The following is a 20,508-nucleotide window of genomic DNA, read 5'->3' as shown; positions in this document are numbered from 1 at the left end:
GAGAAAACAGATGAAACCAGAAGAGGATCATCACAAGCTCCTAACACTTACCTTTTTTCCCTGTGACTAGTGATGGGCTGTCCATATTTTTGCCAATATGGACACCCCATATTGGCAAACCAATTGGATGGGACACCATCGCATCCCGTCTGGATATTACTCCAGCCACTTCTTGCTCTCCCCTTTGCACCACTAGTTTCCTGTTCTATTCTAGAAAATGCACTTTGGCAAACAATGGTGTGTAATTTTTCCTATTAAAAACAACAACAAACTCCTTTGACCCATAGTCCCTCTAGCCACTGCCATGTTTTTGTTTTTTCCTTTCAGTGGTATCCTGAATTGCCTAAGAGTCGGTTTCTCTGATTTTTCTACTATTTTGTTTCGAATCCATTCCCTTAGTCTTTTGAGCCAAACACTTCATTAAAATTAATTTGTACAGAATCATCATTGACTTTCATGTTTTAAATATAATAGATATAATTTATTTAAAAATACTATATATTTTCATGTAATAGTCAATTCTCAGTCCACACTATTTTTTGTTAATACTTACTGGCAGCTGTTGGTACAGCTGAGCTTTCCCTCCTTGTCGCACTTTCCCCACTGGCCTTGCAGAGAGCACTCTCTCCCGCAATGTCCCTTCGCCTTCGCTATCATCTACTCATCTTGATCTGCTCTGCTGGCTCCTCCTCATCTCTCCAAACTCTGAATGGTGGAGTGCTCCAGGTCTCAGTCTTCTAACTGCTTCTTTCTTCACTCACTCCTTTGGTGACTTCATCTAGTCTCAGCATTTTAAAGTATCGTCCATGCATTCATTGTATATCTCTAGCCTAATATGCTCTCCTGAATGCCACACTCAGACATCCAACTGCTTACTCTACATCACGATTAGCTGTCCACTAGGCCTCCCAGTCAAACCCCCTCCTAGTCCTGCTACTGTGCAGACTATTTCATGCAAGTCAGTGGTGACGTCACCCTGCCAGTTGCTTCGCGAAACCCATCACAGTCCCCCTTGGCCTCTCTCTTTCCCTCATGCTCCTCATCTCATCCGTCACCCTGATGTACTTCAGTTCGACTTCCAAAATATACGCAGAAGCTGCCCACTTCTCCTCCTCCGTTGCTACCACCGTGGCCCAGCTACTATCATCCGGTTCCTGGATTACCGCGGAACCCTCCTGACTGATCTCTCTCTGCTTCTACCCCTTTCCTCCAGTCTACTCTCACAACGCAGAAACAGATAGAACTTTTTAAAACATAAGCCAGAACAAGCCACTCCTCTCTTTAAGCCTTCCAACAAGCATCCCTCATCACTCAGAGTAAAGAAGCATGCTGCAGCATTCTTGCTATTCCGGGCCATGCCAGCTGCGCTCGGCCGCGGAGCCCTCGCCCGCCTTGCGGCTGCCCAGCGCCCGCCTATGACTGCCCAGCGCCCCGCGGGGCCCTCGCCCGCCTGCGGCTGCCCAGCGCCCGCCTATGACTGCCCAGCGCCCCGCGGGGCCCTCACCCGCCTATGACTGCCCAGCGCCCCGCGGGGCCCTCGCCCGCCTGCGGCTGCCCAGCGCCCGCCTATGACTGCCCAGCGCCCCGCGGAGCCCTCACCCGCCTATGACTGCCCAGCGCCCCGCGGGGCCCTCGCCCGCCTATGGCTGCCCAGCGCCCCGCGGAGCCCTCGCCCGCCTGCGGCTGCCCAGCGCCCGCCTATGACTGCCCAGCGCCCGCCTATGACTGCCCAGCGCCCCGCGGGGCCCTCACCCGCCTATGACTGCCCAGCGCCCCAAGGGGCCCTCGCCCGCCTATGGCTGCCCAGCGCCCGCCTATGACTGCCCAGCGCCCCGCGGGGCCCTCACCCGCCTATGACTGCCCAGCGCCCCGCGGGGCCCTCGCCCGCCTATGGCTGCCCAGCGCCCGCCTATGACTGCCCAGCGCCCCGCGGAGCCCTCACCCGCCTATGACTGCCCAGCGCCCCGCGGGGCCCTCGCCCGCCTATGGCTGCCCAGCGCCCGCCTATGACTGCCCAGCGCCCCGCGGGGCCCTCACCCGCCTATGACTGCCCAGCGCCCCAAGGGGCCCTCGCCCGCCTATGGCTGCCCAGCGCCCGCCTGCGACTGCCCAGCGCCCCGCGGAGCCCTCACCCGCCTATGACTGCCCAGCGCCCCGCGGGGCCCTCGCCCGCCTATGACTGCCCAGCGCCCCGCGGAGCCCTCACCCGCCTATGACTGCCCAGCGCCCCGCGGAGCCCTCACCCGCCTATGACTGCCCAGCGCCCCGCGGAGCCCTCACCCGCCTATGACTGCCCAGCGCCCCGCGGGGCCCTCACCCGCCTATGACTGCCCAGCGCCCCGCGGGGCCCTCACCCGCCTATGACTGCCCAGCGCCCCGCGGAGCCCTCACCCGCCTATGACTGCCCAGCGCCCCGCGGGGCCCTCGCCCGCCTATGGCTGCCCAGCGCCCGCCTATGACTGCCCAGCGCCCGCCTATGACTGCCCAGCGCCCCGCGGGGCCCTCACCCGCCTATGACTGCCCAGCGCCCCAAGGGGCCCTCGCCCGCCTATGGCTGCCCAGCGCCCGCCTATGGCTGCCCAGCGCCCGCCTATGACTGCCCAGCGCCCCAAGGGGCCCTCGCCCGCCTACGGCTGCCCAGCGCCCGCCTGCGGCTGCCCAGCGCCCGCCTATGGCTGCCCAGCGCCCGCCTATGGCTGCCCAGCGCCCGCCTATGACTGCCCAGCGCCCCAAGGGGCCCTCGCCCGCCTACGGCTGCCCAGCGCCCGCCTGCGACTGCCCAGCGCCCGCCTGCGGCTGCCCAGCGCCCGCCTGCGGCTGCCCAGCGCCCGCCTGCGGCTGCCCAGCGCCCGCCTGCGGCTGCCCAGCGCCCGCCTGCGGCTGCCCAGCGCCCGCGGGTCTCCGCCAGCACGCTCCTCTCGTGCAGGCTGTGCCGACCACCACATCTGCGACCGTGCCTACTCCCTCTCGGCTTTACAGCCCTATATCTCTGCCCCCTTGCTTAACTTTTACCCAGAGTACTTATCATATTTGATACTATCATGTATTACTTATTTGTATGTTTCCTGTCTCCCTCTCCCTTAAATACAATTCCCCAAATCCAGTCTCTTTCTGCGCCTCCCCCACTGCTACTGCGGCGACATTTAGGCTGCTCGTGCCAATGATTTCTTTGCTCGGAAAACAAACTAAATGGTTCATGCCTTTGCATAAATCAGTTTATAGTATATACATAATATATGTATACATGATTAGATTTTCATATAATTGAATATGTCTCCTTTCAGCCCTAGGAGGAATCTGATAATACAAAGCCATAGATAATTAGGGGGAATGAGAACAGAAATAATATGCTGCTTATACATATGGATACAAATGGAAGTCGGACATCGCATGATCTGGGATCTTATCTTGGCGTTAGTCCTAAACGGTCTGTGAACACTGACAATCTATCTTGCAAAACACAGTTGTCTTACTGGTACAATAAATGTGTAAGATTTAATGATTTCCTAGTCTCACATTTTACACTGAACTAATTTCGTTCTTTTGCCTCCTCAACCTCTAATACAAAAACAAAAATTGAAAAAAAAAAAAACCTTAAAGCACAATTTCAGGATTTAAATTTCTACATTTATTTAAAACAGCGGCATACTTAAAAATAGCAAATTAAAGGAACTGAGGAATTACATGTTCTGCACACAGTTGGCCCTCTGTATCCATGGGTTTTGCATCCATGGATTCAGTCAACCAAGGATCAAAACCTTCAGATTTGGAAGGAGGACTGTGCGTATTTTCCATCCTGTGGTTGGTTGAATTGATGGATGCAGAACCCACAGGTACGGAGGGCTGACTGCACTACACCATTTTATCTCACGAGCATGAGCATCTGAGAATTGTGGTAGTCATGTGGGTCTTGGACCCAATCCCTCTCAGAATCAAAGAGCCAACTTTATTTAGTATACGTTTTTAGACAACAGAGAAGCAAACTTAATGCTGCCCTGTCAAAGAACCTTTACATTCAATCCAGGTCTGCATTCTTATGTGCAGGTAGACTTGAGATTTAGAAATTTTAAGATACCGTAGTAGTAATACAGCACATAACAACCTGAATGGTGTCTGAGGAAGGCTCTGTAAACAAATATATCATATTTATGCAATGCGTAATCATATTAAGTGAGATATGTAACAACTCTGTTTATTTTGTTTTGTTTTTCCAGTTCAAGTCAGATTTAACCACAAAGTATGGAACATGTCATACTAAAGTTTCAGTTTCCAATCTTTTATGGATTTTGGATCCACTACAGATTAGGAATTTGGGATCTGTTTTAATTATCAATGGTTAATCAGAAAACAACTGATGTTTTGGAAAGATAAATATTTAAAAATCCTTCACCTCCTCCACACGTGGCATCACAATCTTCCCAGCCTGTGTGTGTCCACATGAAGAGGGGCTCGGGTGCTTTAGAGCTCCGGTTCTCTGGAACAGGGTCTGATGGGACAGTGTACTCATAGTGAAGACCGTAACTCTGATCCTGAAACAGGAGCACCTACAGTATATAAAAATGATCAAGGCAGATGGATTAAACCAGAGTACATTCAGTGTGAAGCATTAAACTAAGATACTAATAATTTAAAATGCTTATTGCACAGTGTGCATGTGAGATTTTGTTGTTGTTAAAATACACTTCTCTCTCTCCTTTTTTTGTTTTTTAGAAACAAGTTTCACTCTGTCGCTCAGGCTGCAGTGCGGAGTGCAGCCGTGCGGCCACAGCTCACAGTAACCTGGAACTCCTGGGCTCAAGCAGTCTTCCCACCTCAGCCTCCTAAGTAGCTGGGACAACAGGCATGACATGACATCACTCGTAAATGTTGATATTGTCATGTTTTTGAAATGTTAGAGATGCATACTTACCTCTGCACTAAAGACATGAAGAAAAACTCATCTGAACGAAGTCAGGGATAACAAATTACTTTCTTTCAATCTGATGGATTAGACAGTTTCTGAAAGCCTGGTACATGTTTACAATAACTTTAGTGGTGGGTGGGGATGAGTGGTAGCAAGAATGTGTCCTATCTAATGTCAACATATGACCCACGATGTAATGTCAAATGTAGAATTTCTACTCATATAAAAAGAAAAGATGGGCAGAAAACCCCTGAGTCAACAGAGGAAGAGAATGGAAGACTCTGGGGATCATCCCACTCTGTGAGGACAGCGAACTTCTAAGCTAACTGGCGGATAGGAATTTCATACCATGTATGCTTACGGTTAACCTTTAATTTTGGCAAGGTTACTGATTTTCCATTTGTAGTCAAGATTATTTACTTTGAAAATAAATTTATGTTAAAATGAAATTTTAAGAAATATTAATTTAATAACTGTATAGTGACATACATCTATGTAAATAGTCCAATAAAACTTAAAGGGTTTATGGGAATTACTGACCATGGGCTACACTGAACTGAAGTATAAGCAGGAACCAAGTCTGTTTTGTTTTCTGCTAGTTCCCAGTGCAAAGATCAGAACTGGATCATCATGGCCACTTATGAATCCATGTACATATGCATGAAAACAAGAGTGAATGAGAATATATGTCTCTTTACCAGTCTATTTTCAGAAAATATATCAAACTATTCCCTGAAATATATCACCTCTATGGATCTGAGGATCTATGGAAAGAATTTATATAATACTATGTAATACAAAAAAACATATATACCTAAATTTTAAAATTTTACTAAATTATTAAGGAACTTTGTTAATAGGTGACCTGTATCTAGGTAGTTGTAATGATAGGCAATGCAGAGTTAGCACTCCATGAAATAAAATTTAAATGGACCCAAAGTTAAGTGTATGAGCATTTCTATTATATTTTCTTTATTTCTTTTTCTCAAGATTTTGTTCAACATATCAACAGAACTTCTAAAATATATTTTGATGCATGGATCGAGGAATTAGCATGTTGCCTTTATAAAACAACTATAGTTTTTAAGTTCTTTAAGTTCACAAAGGCATAACATTCTAAATACTAATTCTAAATACATCACAATCCTTATTTTGGCTTACATATCTCATTTGATGTTGCCAATTATAAATGACTTTCAGCTTAATGAGTTTAAAGGAAGAGAGTTTAAATGAGTTTTTTAAAAATGACATACTTTGTTTATGGTTATAACCAGATTACTACATAGTTTTAAATTGATAAAGTGAACATATACATAACATCTATTTGGCAACTTATTTAATTATGTAAAAATGTGCCTATTTTTCCTAATAAACTGCCTTCTCATTGATAGAACTTTAGATTGTCCTTGAGTATCTAATACTACTTAAAATAGAGGCATTGGCTACAAAACCATTAGCTTTTTCTTAAACCATTTGAATTTGGCAGTATTCTTTGTAAAAAGGAAAGTGTGACTGTGTCACAGCTGAGGGACACATTGGAGCATGGCAGCAGAAGGTATTGCCTTTCAAAATTCAGTACCAGCTTTCAATCTGTAATAGTCATTCAAGAAAATATCTTAGAAGTACAGTTTCCCTTCGATCACTGAATAAATCCAGGTCACATAGATACCTTCTTTTAGACATAGTTCACTGACTTTAATTATGCTTCATGCTTCCAGGAAAAACCTTGGTAATTACCAGTCAGATTAAAGATTCTGCAGCAAGGAAACTCCCCGTGCCCAACACCAGATTATCACATTTGGTTTTAAGATTTTGAATTAGAAGCTCAGTATAAAAGCCCAGGTCTTGTTCCATTTTTAAAAAGTAGGTTATACTTGTTAATACATAAGGCAGACAACATGATGGCATATTTTGTGACACAATCATTAAAAATATGTTTGCTGATGATAATGCTGTTATTATAAGTGACCCAATCATGAAATGAGCCAGATGTGGTTCATGTAGTGTTTGTTCAGTCATTTTTCTCTCTATAGATGGATAAAGCATTCCAATTGAAATTAAATAATAGGATCCAAAGGAATTTTGATGAGATGCACAAAATAATTATTCATAGTGTATGTATATTCATGATCCAAGGCTGTTTGGTACAATGAACTTGGATCTAAGCTTTCTATCAGAGAGGGAGCAAGAGGAGTGAATAACACCTGGTCTTTTCACAGCTAATAACTTATTGGGCAACACTGGGCACATTGCTTGACGTTCTCATACTTAGTCCATTTTAATCTATAAAATCAAGTGATAATAATACATATTGCACATGATTATTGTGAGGATTAAATCCTGTAATGAAGTGAAGCACTTTTGGACAGTGTCTGATACTTAGTGCTCAACGAATGGTGGATATCATTAAGGTTAGGGACAGAAGGTATACATACCACTCACCTTGCTCCTTTTATTCTTGTTGGTAAAGTATATCAATTGCAGTTATGTAAAATTTTGTAATTAAAATTGTAGTTTTGGACCAATAGCAGTAGCATCATGTGAGAGATGGCTAGAAACACAGATCTCAGACCCCACCCCAAACCCAAAGAATCAGAATGTGCATTTTATAAGAACTCAAGGTAATTTGCAAGCATCTTAAAGCATGAGAAGCAAATGGGCCAATATGTGATGTGAACCTCTGGCTCCTAGACTAGCAAAACATATGTCTTCAATTTTGAAGACAAATGCAGCTTAAATTGTGTGGCAATATTAAAAAATATGGCACACCGTGCCCCAAATAAACGATCGATCATGTTTTAGAGTTGTTTCATGTGTAGACTTAAGGAGGTGTTGAAGTGTTTGAATTTTAGACTTCTTGCCACTAGTATGGAAAACTCACCCCAGCTGTGTTTTCAGTCCTCTGGGTCCTATGACATCAACACTAGCTGCCATGATCAAGGTCAATGGGACACATGGACCTGCTACCAGCCTGGACAGAGTCTAGCATCCTAATTCTTTCCTTCCACACTCTATACAACTCATACCTAATCTTTTACTACTTGGTACAGAAACTCATCATCCCAAATATTCAAATTTTCATAATTCTTTATAGGAATCCATTAATCTAGTAAGAAAATATAATAAGGTAACTGAGAGCATTATTAGATATATTTATCAAACTATTTCCCCCAAGCAAAATAGCATTTTATAGAAGGATTTATGTACAAATTCAGACAATGGTCATTTCATAGTACTCTTTTTATAGATATCACTTTGGTTAGTAAATGTATGCTTTTAGAAAAAGGAGGTTTCTTAGAATTCCCTAATAATGCATCTGTACTTTGAGTCTGTGAATTCTCTAAAACACCTTGTTTCTCTTGTAATAATTCCTGTTAGACATCATGATTTTAAACACATGTTTAAAAAACCTTGAAAACCAATTTCTTAAATAATTTTAAATGTCTATCACTTAAATTTCCAATTCAAGTTTGGTAAAAAGATTTAAAAAGATGCAGTTGGAATGCCGCCTGCTGTGGGAAGCTGGTTAGGCAATGCTGTCGATTCATCCCCGCGTACCAGGACATGCAAAGCTGCAGTGGTGGGACCTTTGGCGGAGATCTTCTCCCAGAGGCCTCGTCTTACGTAATGAACAGTAGTCCCGGCTAAGCTGAAGGCTCCAGAGTGTCCAATCTTCCAGTCACTATTAATAGACTGTTGGCCAGCATCCCGGAGTGCTATAAAGAGATTCAAAAATATAAAGAATATTGTCAAGTCAGCATTGCTGGTCAACATCCTTTCACATTGCTTAGTTAAAGGCATTCCGTTCATTTATAAACTGAAGGGGTGGCATTTTCTGGTGTAAAACGTGAGGCATCTCTTTTCAGGAAATGTTCACAATCATGGCAAATTCCACGACTTCTCCTTTTGTCCTGAAGCTATCCACAACTACACAGCCACACTGATCTTTGCCTCCTGAAACTTCCTTGGACACTTGATATCTGTACCCCTTATTTTGGCCCTTAGTCATTTACTCCTTAGTACATCATTATGTTAAGGCTATGTGTATCTGTCTAGTCTATCTAATGACCGCATGAGCACCATGAATGCTGCCACTACATCTCATACATACTCTGTATCTCCTGTGCCCATCCAGAAAAGTATGTAATTAAAGAAAGGTCATTAAATAGCACGTTAGTTAACAGATTAAGTGGCAGAGTTATATGCATTACAAAATAGTTCAAAGATAATATGTTGGTTTTAAAACAGACTCAGGACCTTTTAACATCTCCTCTTTGTGATTAGCTGTTAATAAGAATGGAAGATAAATACTACTTCTTACCCATAAACAGTGATCATTTGTATGGGATTTTACAGAAAAACTTTGTTTACATATTTTTTCTTTCTTTTTGGAGCTGATCACTATAATTTATATAAGACTCATGACATATAAGTGAAATGTTATGGTTTCATTTTAAATTAAAGATTTCTTTTTATTTTCCTCCAAAAAGGTTTTCTTAAATTTAAACCTTTAGAATTCCCCATACAATTTTATTGACAGGTAAGAGAAAAATCACTGAAAGTTTTTATGTCAAAATTACATGAAAATATTTTGATAAATTAAGCTGATAAATCTTATTTATTATTGAAGCTGATCTCCATTTGTTGAATGTTTGAGGATTTCCAAGTTTTTAAATTATTAGCAATAATATATATATTATAATACATAATATTATAAATAATATAAATAATGCTTAACATACAGCACACACTATGTGTATATCTGAGTATTTCCCTTGAATAAATATTCAGATTTGGAATTACAGAGGCAAATAAATATTTAAAGATTTTGAAAAACTGTTTTGAACTGATTTTCATAAAGGTTATTTCAATTCATGCTCCCATAACAGTGACAAAGTGTATCCATTTCTGAACCCCTCCTTGGAAGAACCTTTTTCTTATACAACATTTAATCATGATAGAAAAATAAATTATCAAATATCAACTATAACTCAAATAATACTCAAAGTTCTGGAAATCCCAAAATGAATAAGGTTATGTTCTCTGGCTTCATGGAACTCATATTCTAACTGGAGAACCAGACATTACACAAGTTATATTGCTATCTAATCATAACCCGTGGACACCTGTGCGGGAGGACGAGTTGGGAAAGGCTTGCCAGAGGGATGTTGTTTACGGAGGAAGTTAGCCACAGGAAATAAGCGAAGCAGAGAAAGAGCCTTCAAGACTGAGGGAACTACAAATGGGAAAGGTCATAGAGTTCACTGCAGCTTGCCTGGGATCGGGAGACGAGTGTGCACAAAGCCAAACTCGCTGAAGCAGACCATGAAGAGAAGAGGCTAGAGAGATGAGGAACAATCAGACGTTATAGGGTTTGTTAGTATTTCGAGGGTTTTCCAAAGGAACAAAATGTAAAACTCAAAATACTTTCAAAAATAATATGTGAGAATTGGACTGTTGTAGGGTAAATTTAGACAGGATATGATGCTAACATAGTAGCCCACCTGAAAGTAATGGTGGCTTGGATTAACACATTGAGTACTACACTAGAAAAAAAAATATTTTTCCTTGGGGCCATGGTGTTTTATTATGAAAATAGAATAAAAATTATGAAACTGAAATGGTTCTTTCAAATTTAATGAAAAATTTATTATTTTTTATTGTTTTCTGTGCATGAGTTATACACAGCTTGAAAAATAGTTCTTGGGGTTTCCAAGATGAAGAGATGCGTGAGCTCCATACACTTCATGAGGCCCCTGGCTCAAAACTAGCATGAGTTAAATACAACTCACATGGCAGTTAATGTGTTAAGGTAGTAGAGAACAATATTAAGATGTATTTAGGGAGGATAATCAAGATGGCGGATGAGAAACACCGCCAGACAGAGTGTCTCTGCAGAAAAGCCAGATTCTAGCACAAATTAGAAGAAAGAAGCAAGAAGACAAGCATACATCAGATGAGGGTTGGAAGGAGGGGTACCTGAGACCACGGGAGACTCCACAGGAGGAGAACTCCTCCGCAGGAGAACTCAAAGCAGAGACCTCTGGAGCAGCCTGGAGACCAGTAGCAAGGGAAGGTGGTGAGGTTAACTTTCCCCTCCCTGCATCTCGGACTGCTGGTGGGCTCCCTAGCGGGTGGAGAGACCTGCAGACACCAGCCCAGAGACTGCCACCGCCAATGAGTAGTAAGCCTGTGGTGGACGTGGCACTAGGCTCCCAAGTCCCGCAGGCACCTCCCTGTTCACAGACCCGAGCCTCAGGGCAGGCACCATATTGCCTCATTCTCTCCTCCCCCAACCCTATAAGCAGCTGCTGAGAGGGACAATATAGCCACCAGCCAGAGGCACCTCAATGGACTTCCCTTTTGGGGCCCTACAGCTGACTGAGGGGAATTCAGATGGTGAGCTCCCTACCCGCCAGCCCTCTCGGGTGCTGCTGGCACTGTGATCCCAGGAGAACAGGGTAGACCCTGAGGCTGAGAGAAATAGACCCAGCTTAGGCTCCCTGTGGGCGAATTGGGACTGGCACTCCTCTCCCTGGTGGGGAAATAGTTTGAACTCTGGGACCCAGAGGTCAGACCTTCAAGACCAGATCTCGTGCACCCAGGTCGCGCATTGCCCAGGGCACACAAGGGATATACACGAACAGCCTACTGAGGTGTGTGTGCCTTCGGGGGCAGATCAGTGTCCTAGAGGGCAACCCTCCTCCCAAAGGGGGGCCGTGCATGCAGCCCAGGTGGTGTTCCTGCGCAGGGAAGCTCCCTGCCAGCATCACAGCCAGGGCAGGCCTGGTGGCGTGAGGTCGGGCCTGCTGGCAGAGGCCCAGGAGTAGCTGCGGAGTTGGGGAGGGTGGAAAGAAGCGAGGCCCGCTCCAGACTGCGGGTCTCAGACAGCCCCATCCCCACAAGCAGACTTTCTGACTGAGCGGGGCCATTCCAGCCCCTCCCTGACAACTTTCCCTGGAAGCAGAGAACAGAACTTTGACCCCTGCTAACGGCATTGGTGGTGCCTGACAACAGGCTTACACAACCCAGCTCTGCCCAGACTCTCTCCTAGACCAGTTCTCACTGAGGGGGAGAAAAGGACACACCTAGAAGTTCAAGGGACCCACCCACCACCTGAGGCACTAGAGTGCCTCTCTAGAGGAACAAGAGCTGGTTACAGGACACAAAAACAACAGTGTAGCCTGTTCCTCCGAGCAAGCACCACCTACTGACAGGGAGGACATCCTGCACACCCTTTTCACAGCACCTACTGACTCATCATACAGGGAGTGGTCGAATCTCACCCACAGACACCACCTAACGGCTAAGAAACTAAACAAGGCATGTGAATACCCAAACAAAAACCTACAGGCAAGAAGCAACAACTGATCAACATGAGAAGAAATCAGCGAAGGAACTCTGGAAATATGAAGAACCAAATGGAAACCACACCCCCAAAGAGGAGCACCAGCCCCTTAGAAACAGACACCAACCAAAATCGGCAAACAAAATGACAGAAGAGGAATTTCGAATGTGGATCATAAGAAAATTCAACGACCTGCAAGAACAACTCCATAACTAACACATAGAAACCACAAAAAGCCTCCAGGACCTGGAACAAAAATTAACTAAAGATATCGATACAATGAAAAAAAGTTTAACTGAACTCCTGGAAATGAAAAATCAATTCAGGGAACTACAAAATACAGTGGAAAGCCTCAAGAACAGGGTAGATCAAACAGAAAAAAGAATCTCAGAGATTGAAGATAACACCTTCCAATTAAATAAATCAGTCATAGAGATAGAGCAGAGAAACAAGAGAAAAGAGCAAAGCCTACAAGAGATGTGGGATTATGTGAAGAAACCTAACGTGAGGGTCATAGGATTACCTGAAGGGGAAGAAGACAACACTCAAGGGTTGGACAAGCTATCTGAAGATATAATAGAGGAAAATTTCTCAGGCCTTGCTCAAAATCTCAATATACAAGTTCAAGAAGCTCAGAGGACCTCTGGGAGATTCAATGCAAACAGGAAGATGTCATGACATGCAGTCATCAGACTGACCAAAATATCAACTAAAGAGGTCCTTCTAAGAGCTGTAAGACGAAAGAAGCAAGTAACATACAAAGGAAAGCCAATTCGAATAACACCAGACTTCTCTACTGAGACTTTACAAGCAAGGAGAGACTAGGGCCCCATTCTCATTCTTCTGAAACAAAACAATGCCCAGCCTAGAATCTTATTCTGTGCAAAACTAAGCTTCGTATATGAAGGAGAAATCAAGACATTCTCAGATAAGCAAAGACTGAGGGAATTCACCAAGACAAGACCAGCCCTTCAAGAAGTACTCAAAACAGTGTTACCAACGGATCAGCACAATAAACACTCACGAATGTAAATCTACTCAAAGTTAAAGATAAAAGCCCAGACACTACAATGGCTCAAGAGAGAAAACAAAGCAGCAAAGTTCAACCCGACATAATGAACAGAAATCAGACCTACCTATCAGTTCTCTTAATAAATGTGAATGTCTTGAACTCCCCACTCAAGAGACATAGGCTGGCTGAATGGATAAAAAAACACAAGCCAAGTATCTGCTGCCTTCAGGAAAGATATCTAACCTGCAAGGATGCAATTAGACTAAAGGTAAGGGGGTGGAGGACAATATTTCAAGCAAACGGAAGCCAAAAGAAAGCAGGTGTGTCAGTGCTGATTACAGATAATTTAGTTTTTATATGAACAAAAGTAATAAAAGACAAAGAAGGTCACTATATAATGGTGAAGGGTACAGTTCAACAAGAAGACATAACAATTATAAACATATATGGAACCAAACTTGGTGCACCCAGATTGATAAATCAAACTCAAATGGATCTAAACAAATGGATAAACAACAACACCATAATAGTTGGAGACTTTAACACCCCACTGATAGCACAGGACAGATCCTCCAAACAGAAAATCAACAAAGAAATAATGGACTTAAACAGAACCCTAGAACAAATGGGCCTGACTGACATCTACAGGACATTCTACCCCAAAACCACTGAATATATGTTCTTCTCATCAGCTTATGGGTCATTCTCTAAGATTGACCATATCCTAGGACACGAAGCACTTCTCAAACAATTTTAAAAAATAGAAATTATACCATGTATCTTTTCAGACCATAATGGAATAAATGTAGAAATCAATCCTAACAGGAGTCCTCATTTCTACACAAAGTCATGGAAAGTAAACAACCTTCTGCTGAATGATCACTTCATAAACGAGGAAATCAAGATGGAAATCAAAAGGTTCTTTGAACTAAATGACAAAGGTGACACAAGTCACCAAAACCTGTGGGACACAGCTAAAGCAGTTCTGAGAGGAAAGTTTACTTCCATAAATGCCTATATCCAAAAGTCGAAAAGATCACAAACAGACAACCTAATGAATTGTCTCAAAGAGCTAGAAGAAGAACAGATCAACCCCAAACACAGCAGAAGAAGTGAAATCATTAAGATCAAATCAGAACTGAATGAAATTGACAACAGGGAAACTATACGGAAGATTAATAAAACAAAAGTTGTTTCTTTGAAAAAATAAACAAAATTGACACACCCTTGGCTACACTAAGGAAAAGCAGAGAAGAACAATCTCTAATAAGCTCCATCAGGAACAATAAAGAAGAAATCACAACTGATGCTACAGAGATACAAGATATCATTTATGAATACTACAAAAACCTCCATGCACACAGACTGGAAAATGTGGAGGAAATGGACAATTTCTTAGAAACACACAGCCTCCCAAGGCTCAACCAGGAAGAAATAGAATTCCTGAACAGACCAATATCAAGTACTGAAATTGAAACAGCAATAAAAAACCTTCCTAAAAAGAAAAGTCCTGGACCAGATGGTTTCACACCTGAATTTTACCACACCTACAAAGAAGAACTGATGCCTATCCTGCAGAAATTATTCCACAACATGGAGAAGGATGGAAGCCTCCCCAACACATTTTATGAAGCGAACATAACCCTGATACCCAAACAGGAAAGGATGTAACAAAAAGGAAAACTACAGACCAATATCCATTATGAATATAGATGCAAAAATTCTCAACAAAATCCTAGCCAATCGAATCCAGGTGCTTGTCAAGAAAATAATTCATCACAACCAAGTGGGCTTCATCCCAGGGATGGTTCAACATACACAACTCTATAAATGTAATTCACCATTTAAACAGAAGCAAAAACAAAGACCATATGATCCTCTCAATAGGCGCAGAGAAAGCATTTGACAAAATTCAACACCCTTTTATAAGAACACTCAACAAAATAGGCATAGACAGGGCTTACCTAAAAATAATACAAGCCATATATGACAAACCCACAGCCAATATCATACTGAATGGGGAAAAATTGAAAGCATTCCCACTTAGAACTGGAACAAGACAAAGTTGCCCACTATCTCCACTCCTGTTCAACATAGTGCTGGAAGTCCTCGCTACAGCAATCAGACAAGAGAGTGGAATTAAGGGCGTCCAAATGGGAGTAGAAGAGATCAAATTCTCACTCTTTGCTGATGACATGCTATTATACCTAGACAACCCCAAGGATTCAACCAAGAGACTCCTCGATCTGATAAATGAATTTGGTAAAGTCTCAGGATACCAAATCAATACACAGAAATCAGAGGCATTCATATACGCCAACAACAGTAAAAGTGAGAACCAAATCAAAGACTCAATTCCCTTCAAAATAGCAACAAAGAAAATAAAGTACCTTGGAACATATTTAACTAAGGAGCTAAAAGACCTCTACAGGGAGAACTATAAAACATTGAAGAAGGAAATAGCAGAGGAAGAATATACAGATGGAAGAATATACCGTGCTCATGGTTCCGCAGAATCAACATTGTTAAAATTTCTATAGTACCCAAAGGGACCGATAGAGTCAACGCAATCCGTATCAAAATACCATCATCATGTTTCACAGATATAGAAAAAATAATTTTACACTTCGTATGGAACCAGAGAAGACCCGGTATAGCAAAAGGAATCCTAGGCAATAAAAACAAAATGGGAGGTATCAATTTACCAGACCTCAAACTATACTACAAGGCTATAGTCATTAAAATAGCTTTATACTGGTACAAGAACAGGAACATTGACCAATGGAACAGAACAAAGATCCCAGATATAAAACCATCCTCATATAGCCAACTAATCTTCAACAAAGCAGACAAAAACATACACTGGGGAAAAGAATCCTTATTCAATAAATGTTGCTGGGAAAACTGGATAGCTACATGCAGAAGACTGAAACAAGACCTACACCTTTCACCTCTCACAGAAATCAACTCACGCTGGGTAACAGGCTTGAACCTAAGGTGTTAAACTATTAGAATCCTAGAGGACAATGTTGGAAATACTCTTCTAGACATTGGCCTAGGCAAAGAATTTATGAAGAAGACCCCAAAGGCAATCACAACAGCAACAAAAATAAACAAATGGGGCCTGATCAAATTAAAAAGATTTCTGCACAGCCAAAGAAACTGTCAAGAGAGCAAACAACCTACAGAATGGGAGATAATTTTTGCAAGCTACACATATGATAAAGGGCAGATAACTAGAATCTATTTAGAACTCAGGAAAATAGCAAGAAAAAAAATCAAACAACCCTATCAAAAAATGGGCTAAGGACAGAACAGAGGCTTCTCAAAAGACAGAATAATGGCCAACAAAGATAAAAAAAAATGTTCAACATCTCTAATCATCAGGGAAATGCAAATCAAAACCACAATCAGATATCACTTCACTCCAGTGAGAATGGCCTTTATCAAAAAGTCCCCAAACAACAAATGCTGGCGTGGATGCGGAGAGAGAGGAACACTCCTACACTGCTGGTGGGACTGCAAACTAGTTCAGCCTCTGTGGAAAGCAATATGGAGATACCTCAAAGCGATACAAGTAGATCTACCATTTGATCCAGCAATTCCACTACTGGGCATTTACCCAAAAGATCAAAAGTCACTTTATAAAAAAGACACCTGCACTCGAATGTTTATAGCAGCACAATTCACAATTGCAAAGTTGTGGAAACAACCCTAGTGGCCATGAATTCATGAGTGGGTTAATAAAATGTGGTATATGTATACCATGGAATGCTACTCAGCTTTAAGAAACAACGGTTGATATAGCATCTCTTGTATATTCCTGGATAGAGCTGGAACCCATTCTACTAAGTGAAGTATCTCAAGAATGGAAAAACCAGCACCAATGTACTCACCAGCAAATTGGTATTAACGGATCAACATCTAAGTGGACATATAGGAGTAACATTTATTGGGTGTTGGGAGGGTGGGAGGGGGAGGAGGGGTTGGTATATATAACCACAATGAGTAAGATGTGCAACGTTTAGGGGATGGACACGCTTGAAGCTCTTTCTCGAGGGGGTAGGGGGGCATGGGCAATATATGTAACCTTAACACTTGTACCCCCATAATACACTAAAATTAAAAAAAAAGATAGAAAAAACAATAAAATAAACCGAACAATATTCTAGTCAACAAAAAAAAGAACTTTAAAGTATTTATAGAAAAATATGACATAAAATATACTAATATGTTTTGTAAGAAAAAATTAGATGTTCTTACCTACAGTCTTGATTATTAATTAACAATTCAAGGTTTTGGGCTGGTGATGAATCTATCATGGCTGTCTGTTCACTACCCTGGAAACAAACCTTGAGCGATTTTGGTGCATAAACTGAATTTTGAATAAATTCAACATATTTTAACAAAGCTGCAACAGCTGCAAGGCTGTAATACCTATAAGGTGAACAATGATACATTACTTTACATCTTTAGAATAAAAATATTATTGCTATAAAAGAAAATATGTATTTTACTTAATTTAAGGAAGATTATGAATATTTGCATGGCATTACTTTAACTCAAAGGGAAAAGGTAGGCCAAGTGTTTGTTCGTAACTTTGAAAACTGGGTAAGTAATATGTAAATCATAAAAATTGATACTAATAGAGAATTTTTAAAAATCTTGACACTTACGGGATATTAGACTCCAATAAATTCCATGTTAGAAGAAAAAAAGATGTATTTAGTAGTAAAATTGATAAACATGGTGATTATTTGGTTGTCTTGGGTGAAAGGAAGTGTCAAGTATGATGCTAGGGTTTTAGGATGAGAAAACAGATGGGTTATGATGACAAATATTAAGATGGTAAAAGCAATAAAACATTGGTTGAGAAGAAATATCAAAAGTTAAGTTTTCAATAATCTATTATATTTATAAAGGATGTCTTGTTTTATTTCTATTAAACTTGAAGATTTTTTTATTTGTTTATTAGTTGCAAATGGATATACTTTAGAAAATGCTAAACTGATAAAATAATAATTAATAATTATACCTAAAGGGTAAAGTATTTCCTTGTATTTCCTAACATCTCCTAAATATTTTAAGGAATCTTTTTGGCCTAAATTTGTACTGTGGTCAGTACAAATCCCATTTTTTCCCCTGTATTTCAACAAATTTTCAGGGCACAATGATAAAGAAATATTTCCTGAAAATATCAAATAAAAATGCCCTAAAACGGCCCCGTAGGGGTTGCTAGAGTATGAAATTCAGACTCAGTTGGCATTTCGACCTTCAGCATTCCCTGGAAAATGGCACATGCATGTGCCTTCAAACCCACACAATTCATTAGCTTGACAGCAGTCTCACATGAAGAATCGGCACTTTGGTTATGTGTTATTTCTTGGTTTTAATTTTTATTTAATTTGAAAAATGTGCTTTTAGAAATCCTGTTTCTGGCCATAACTGAATAACTGAAACTGCATTAGCTTTTGTACCATAAATGAATAGAAAACTAGACAATGTATAAAACAACTGTTCTCAGACACTGGGTAACTTAACAACAGAGAACTGTGATCCCTAAGAGAGGGAGAACAAATACTATGAGCTCTAAAATTGCTTGGCTTTCTGCCTGAAGATATTTATTAATACCAGACCCCCCACTGGGAGGCAGAATCCACACAGAGGACAGATGATGAGGTCTCCAGTGAGATCGGGACCCAAAGAATGGAATTCAAATTGGTGAAAGCAGCTGGAATCTGTCTTGGCGTATACTGGAGAAGAATGAGCTACACAGAGATAGAACTCCAAAAATTTGCAAAAGGGTTCTTTTGAGTTTGTGGCCAAACACCAAACAGCAAACAAGTAGGCATGACTCATCAAAACGAAAAAAAAGAGCAACTACCTGGGAGCTCTAAATTGTACAAGACTTGGAATGGAAGACATTATGAGTTCTATGCAATCAGAGTAGAGAGATCTTACTGAACACACAAACTTTAGTGGAGAACTCAGAAAGGCTACACATAAGAAATAAGGCTAACCTAGTCCTAGAGCAAAGGCTACTTTAGATCTACCCTAACAAAGCTTATAAAAAATCTCAAGAAATGTAGCTGAACCAAAAAGTACTAGGTATGGGAACAAGTCAGAAATTGTGATCTATCATAATAAGGGGAAAAAAACCCACTCAATAAAATGAGATCCAAGAATAATAGAGATGACAGAACTATATAAGGTACATTATAATCAAACTGCTGAAACCTAATGATAGGGATAATGATGTCTAGATAGAAAAAAGCATATTATATGCAGGGTAAAAAAGATTTAAGAATGTACTGGATATACCATTAGAACTACTACAGGCCAGAAGATAATGAAGTATCACATTTAGAGAGATTAAAATAAAATAAAATAAAATGAAACAAAACAAAACCAAAATTTAGAATTCTATAGCCAGGGAAAATATCCTTCAGACACAAAGGCAAAATAAATTTATTTTCAAACAAAGAAAATTTGTGAAATTTTGCTTCACAAAAAATGTTAGAAAATGTTCTTCAGGCTGAAATAAAATGGTTTGGGATAGAAACAGGTATTTAAATGAAGGAAAGAAGAATATTGGATACTGATGAATGTATAAAATATAAAATATTTATTCCTATTAAAACTGATAGTATAATTCACTAAAGCAAAATGATTAACATGTATTTTGTTTTTAAAACATAAGTAAAAATAACTCATTATCTGAGATGTAGAATAAAATGCAAATATATAGCAAGGAGGGACAAAGGGAACTATGATGGTTTAAGGAGTTCATGTTACATGTGAAGTGGCATAATGTAATTTGCAAGGAGACTAATATGTTAAAATGCACATTGTAAATGCTACCATCAAAAATATAAAACAAGAGCTATAGCTAATAAGCAAGTAAAGATAAAAATGGAATACTAAAAAACATACTCAATCTGACAGAAGTCTGAGAAAGAGGAAAAAGGGAATGAAGAAGAGATGAAATAGAAAACAAATTCAATATAATTATGATTATATTATGTTTAAATGGACTAAGGGCATTGGTTGAAAGATTTTCAGTCTAATGAAAACAAAAGATCTTGTATATTCACTTTACAAAAATGTGCTTTGAAAATACATAGGTTAAAATAAAAGGATGCAAAAAGATGTCACATGCAACACTACTCATAAAAAAAGATGGCTATGTTAATACTGGACAGCATAGACTTCAGGGCAATGAATATTTCCAGAGATAAAAGAAGA

The 20,508-nt window shown here is 40.9% G+C and overlaps 1 protein-coding gene across 1 annotated transcript in view; it reads right to left on the bottom strand.

The window, feature by feature from the left end:
- ADAMTS19 (ADAM metallopeptidase with thrombospondin type 1 motif 19) overlaps positions 1-20,508 on the bottom strand; it is a 244,675-nt gene that overhangs the window by 41,536 nt on the left and 182,631 nt on the right. The window contains exons 17-18 of the mRNA XM_076008346.1: positions 8,462-8,619; positions 4,391-4,544 (exon numbers count right to left, since the gene is read on the bottom strand). Coding sequence (XP_075864461.1) covers positions 4,391-4,544; positions 8,462-8,619 — 312 coding nt within the window. The remainder of the gene's footprint in view (positions 1-4,390; positions 4,545-8,461; positions 8,620-20,508) is intronic.

The sequence above is a fragment of the Microcebus murinus genome, chromosome 11, assembly GCF_040939455.1.
Source record: "Microcebus murinus isolate Inina chromosome 11, M.murinus_Inina_mat1.0, whole genome shotgun sequence".
Taxonomy (NCBI): domain Eukaryota; kingdom Metazoa; phylum Chordata; class Mammalia; order Primates; family Cheirogaleidae; genus Microcebus; species Microcebus murinus.
This window is presented reverse-complemented; position numbering and strand designations above follow the sequence as displayed.